The sequence below is a fragment of the Gracilinanus agilis genome, unplaced genomic scaffold (genome assembly GCF_016433145.1).
Source record: "Gracilinanus agilis isolate LMUSP501 unplaced genomic scaffold, AgileGrace unplaced_scaffold45435, whole genome shotgun sequence".
NCBI lineage: Eukaryota > Metazoa > Chordata > Mammalia > Didelphimorphia > Didelphidae > Gracilinanus > Gracilinanus agilis.
The window spans coordinates 1-5,767 of record NW_025379617.1 but is presented as its reverse complement, the minus strand read 5'-3'; the positions used below and the strand labels follow the sequence as shown (position 1 = coordinate 5,767).

At 36.8% G+C, this 5,767-nt stretch overlaps 1 protein-coding gene across 1 annotated transcript; it reads left to right on the top strand.

The window, feature by feature from the left end:
* The first annotated feature begins 255 nt into the window (after window positions 1-255).
* LOC123255382 (proline-rich protein 11-like) lies at window positions 256-3,440 on the top strand. The gene is given in 3 exon segments (XM_044684191.1): window positions 256-379; window positions 2,214-3,040; window positions 3,042-3,440. Coding segments are annotated over 3 exon segments (1,350 nt in total).
* The last annotated feature ends 2,327 nt before the right edge of the window (window positions 3,441-5,767 follow it).

Here is a 5,767-nt window from a genome sequence, read left to right as displayed (position 1 = left end):
GAGAGAGAGAGAGAATAAAACCAGTGTTTGCTAGGAGCATTGATAAAAAGCCAATTAGGGGGCAGATCCCCTTTGGCATAAAAGTTTACATTCAAATTAATGTGTTCTATAAGGGAGAAAAAGGGGTTTTATGGGTTCAATATATTAAAAGTGGTGGCCAGAGGATTGAACTATGTGTTATTTGAAATTCTGGGCATTCCATTTAAAAGTATTTGACAAACTTCCTGTGGACACTTTGAAACTACATTTTCCATAATGCAAGGGGTTTCCTGTTTTGGACATGATGAAGTCTTCAACGTAAAGCCTGGCTTTAAGTATTGGGGAACCCGGCTTGAGGTGCTCTCTGGCTACATAGACAAGATGGGGAAGATACAGACTGGTGGGAAGATTTAAATACATTTTTATCAGGCGTGTGGCTTTATATATTTTTACCAACATGGCCATGGTAATTAAAATATTACTTTTCCTCTTAATATCAGCCTTTATCATTTTTAATCGTTACATTTTTGGCAACCACATTGGAAACATAGCTCTCAATTTTTCAGATAGCCTGAGAGTATTTAGAATCCTCTCCAAAGCTATAGACATGCTTTGGCCACTTTGCTCAGCTCTTTTGAGCAATTTATCAAGAGGGAAAAAATGGCTTTATATGCTGTGTTTTCGATAGCAGCATTTTGTTAAGCTGCTTTAGCCAGTTTCAGCCAATTCCACCAAAACCTCCCTGGCCTGGTCTTGATTTTTGCTAATAGTTCCTGCCTCGCTGGACTGCTCTGCCGTTCCTGACTTGCGGCCGCTTCTGCTTTTCCTGAGAATCCCAAGCACTGGGACACTGTCACTGCTCCCAAGACTGCTTCTGCCTGCCCTCCCCCAGTGCCTCCACATGCCGATCGCTGAGACTCCAATCCCAGAGACTGCCGACTGCTGCTTAAGATTTGGGAAGTATGCACCCCTTTCTCATAGACATTAGTGACTTTTAATTGGAACAAAGCTCCTCTAGCTACCCCACAAGCCCTTCACGTGTTTTCTCTAAAGCCTGACCTAGGCACCCCTGCCCACAATCTCTCCACTTGGGTTTTCTAAAAACTGACCTAAGCTTTTCCCAAGCTTGGCTAGGGTTTACTCTTCAATTGGCCGCATGGCCTATTTCAAACTTTCTTGCGATTATTTCAAACTTGAAACTCAGGGGAACTTTGAACTTTAAAACCCTTATGCTCAGAGCAAAGGGTAGTTATAAGGACCTTGAATTTGGACCAGAGGTGGATTTTAAAACCTCAGAACTGAATGTGTTTTATTTCTGTTTTAAAAACACTCTGTGTCTTACTGTGTTTTGCGGATTAGTTTTATGAATTAATTTTGTTGATTTTGTTGATTTTTCTGTTGCACTGAATCATTTTAAGCTAACGAAGTTTTGGCTTCTAGATTAACTCCTTTTATAATTTTATTGTAACTCCCAAATAGCGAACAAAATCTATTAGAACTGATGAAAGAGGATTTTTGACTGTATAGCTTATTATCTGTTACTGATATTGTATTTCCTAATTTATTTAAGGTTTCATTTTTTACTGTATTCAAACAATGCTGTTATGTACCATTTATGAACATCTTACACATTTTAAAGTTGTGAATAGCCTTATGTATACTAAAGGAACACATGTCTTTTAAGTTTTATTCTATCTTAATAATTATGCCTTGAGAATTTAAATTTTAATTTTATAAGAGGTTTTAAATTTTACTTTAGATACTAGTCCCTTATGTATAAATGATAATGTTTTATACATTTATTTTAAAGAATTGTTGCCTTAAAGGGTAAGGTTTTATATATTTTATTATAAAGAATTGTTGTCTTAAATGGGTAGAAGAAACATGAAAATTTCCTACCCAGGATTTTTATACAGGAAGCCAGGAGGGCTCCTGTATGCTGATGTATCTGTCTTTAGCTTGCTTTCTATCAGAAGGACCTATAGTCCTGAGGATAATTCTGACTCAGAAGGGTTTTTTTTTAATATCAGATTTCTTTTAGACTCTGCCCCACAATTGCTATGGAGGCAGTAACAGAGTTTGTTAAGAAAATATCTTAGCCAACGTTTAAATTTGTAACAAGCATACAATTTTTTTAAACATCATAACAAGTGATTATAATAATGGGTTGTTTACTATTGTTTTTTTTAAATGTGTTATTAGAAATTATGGTACTGAATTTTGAATTCTCCCAGATGCTGCAGCCCGAGAAGACATTACCCGGACTCTGTTTACTTCCTGGGGCTCTTATACTAAAAAAATGACCAAGCACAAATATCAGAGAAGAAGGAAGTTGAGAGCCAGAATGTTATTCAAAAAGAGAAAAGTTTGTCCCCCTGATCCCATTCCACCTCTTTCTCCTCCTTCCTCTCCTTCATCATCTCCAACTCTATCTCCACCTGAAAGGATGATAGATGCCCCTCCTACAAATAGAGGTTGTGGCCAAATTTGGCCAACATTAGCCTGGAGTGTCACATTTTCCAGTGTGAAGAATCCAGTGAAATTCTTGGCAAAGAAGGTGTGGTCTTTCTATTACTGTTGCCAGAGCAGTATTACACAGAATTTAGGGATTTGGAAAGATTGCCTGTTTCCATCCCGTATCTACTTCCGGGAACTTGGCCTGCTCAAACAGCAGGTTTACAAGCTGGAAAATGAATTTTACAAGCTCCAGGAAGCACTGAAGACCTCTCAGACGCTTGCCTCAGAGCATTCCGTGTGCCAGGACGGGCACAAAACATGTCACTTGGGGGCTCAACTTCTGGAGGAGCTTGCCCAAACTCAAACCACTATTCGAGAATCAGTACCCATACTCCTGCCAGCGAAACAGCAGCCTTCAGTTCTCCCTCTTCCTCTTCCTCCTTCTCTTCCCCCTCCTCCACCTCCACCACCACCACCACCACCACCACCACCACCACCACCTCTGCCTCTTCCACTATGCTCAGCACCTTTGTTGCTCAAAAAAGTTGATCACATCGAAACTCTTCAGGCTGCACCATTAAAACAAGATGTGCCCATGCAGATAGATAACTGTTAAAGACCTGCTCAATGTGAAGTTAAAGAAGACACAGAGTTCTAATATTAGGAATAAGACCTTGTCATTGATGAAGGAACGAAAGCCACTGGTTACAGTCTCCGATCTTCAGAGTATCGCCCTGAAACCTCAATCTAAATTTCCATCCGCTCACATTGCAAATATGATCATCACTCCCAGCAAAGGATGAGTGGATCTAAGAAGACTTCTTAAGAAAGTCGACATAGACAGGAGTCCAGGAGGAACCCCTCTTATCAATAAAGAAAACATGGAAACTGGAACAGGGTTGACCCCAATAATGACCAAGACCTTACGGGGAAAGTTTCAGCTCGCTCACCCGAAAAGCCCATCCCAAGCTCCATTACTTTCCACAAGCAGCTTTGATGAGTAAAATTGATGACAATGATGGGTCAAGTTTGAAGATAAATATTAAAATAGATAAGTGCTCAAGTGTCATTTTTAAGGATTCCAGAAACTCATGATTCATCCATTTTGTGTTTATATAGTCAAAATTATAGATCTAAATATTGTCCTGTTATTTCAGTTAGTCAAGATGTCCAAATAGGATATTAGTTCTTTGCCTTTGGTTGTCTAGATGGTAAAGCTTAATTGAATATCTTATGTCCTTCCTCTAATTTGTCATGATAGGATATTTTGAGTAAGTGACTTAGATCCCATTCATTTTAAGAACAGTCATTTCTAATTGCTACATTTGCCACCCCAACCAATAAAAAGATTAGAAGAATTGCAGTCCTACCTATCTTTATCCAACAAATAAGAGATAGGAGCCTTATGGCCTTAAAAGGTGGAACACACTTCCTCCACTATCTTGTGCAGAACATCATCTATCTCAATAACATGCTCTAGCAGCCCCATAATTTTCATATTTCATGTTCAAGAAGCCAAAGGGAAATTTCATGGAGAACCCCCAATAGGTATTGTGCTTCTTCTACTATGCTTCCTCCCAGTGGCTGCAAGAGCTCTAAACCTGGCTCTAGGTTCAAGGCTCTCTCTCACCTGTATTTTTAGCCAAAGAACAGAGGGAACTGTCATTAAGCATAAAACCAGGTTCAGGGCCATTCAAGAAAACTCTTCTGCTTTTCTAGGAATGAAGACAGTCACTGAATCAATGAGGACAGCAAGGGTAGGACAGGGTTACAAAACTTTGATAAGTTTATAAGTTCATATCACGGGAAAGTCTGTGATATGAAATAAAAATGGGATTTTTGGAAAGTTCCTAAACCAAAAAGCAGTTTAGGGAGTTTCTTAAAATATCTAGTAATGTTCAAACCTTGCCCCAAGTATAGCTTTGGCCCTAGAAAATCCCCATTGGAGCTCCAAGGCTGACTATTTAACTTGGGCCCTTTTTTGGTCAATCATATTTTTGAGATACACATGCAGGTGTCTTAATTCTCACAATGGATAGATACATAATTGACAGTAAGATGTGTGCCAAAAATGATATGTATATATAAAAAAAACAACAAAACCTGTTGACTATTCTTGTGAAAGTCAAGAACTAATGGGCTGTTCATGAAGGAAGCAGTTCATTCTTATTGCAGAATTGTATTTACAAGGTATAACTGAAGTTTACAATAGCTCTACTATGTATTGTGTTAATTTTATAAATAACTTGATAATTCACAAAAGATGAATACTGTTGTACCTCTTTGGTTACCAAACAATTGAAAAGGTTTAAAATAGGTATTCAATGGGAAGGTTCTATAGGCATCTGATAACTACATAGGTATATGCAAATATATATAACATATATATATTTGTGAAGCTGCTACTGCTATTATACCAGTATTAGGATATATTACATGCCCCAGGGTTTACTTTTCAACTTTTACTAAGCTCTTATCACAGTTTGCTTTGTATTTTTTAATAATTTTTATAAACCAAGGGTTCCTCAAAACCACTGTATACTGTATGCTCTGTTTTTAAGATTGAGTGATAACAAAATCAGGCCACAAATTCTGGGGCCACTTAGCTATGTTTTAACAATAAAAATATTTTAATAAAAAAAAAAGAAATTATGGTACTTTATTTGAATGTGCATTGTGAATCTGCTATTTTGTAAAACCCATTTACACTCACAGCTCATGCAAAGGTTTAACAGGAAATAATTCTCATTTCTGGGTGAAAAACCTTTCACTATTTCTAAGCTATATATATATGCATATATATATATATACATATATGCATATGTATATATATATATTTATTTTAAAACATTCTTTTATTTTTTCTTCCTTACACATATGCAATCCAATATGTGTTCTTTTTCTCTCAAATTTTTATCCTTGAGAGCATTGTATTATTTTTTTCCCTGAATTTATTTTTAATTTTCTTATTGCTTTTCCTTTTAAATTTTTTAACTGGAGCACTTGATTTTTTCCTTTTTTCTCATTTTGTACTGAAAGTACATACATAATCGTTAATCCTTGTTTTGATTTTACAGTGATATAAGCTTAATGCAAATATATATTTGCTATATTATTAATGCATACCTAAAAAGCCTGAGACTATGGTAACCTGCCAATTATTGTTAAATGTTATGGGACTGTGATTAATGCTTCTGTCTGATTCCAGGAGAAGGGAACACAAAAGCCATTAAAAGTACTAAGAAAGCACATGGTCATGGAGACTGACTGACCAATCCTAATGAGATTGATGAGAAAATCTGCACAGTGCCAAGGAGCACAAGGTCAAAAA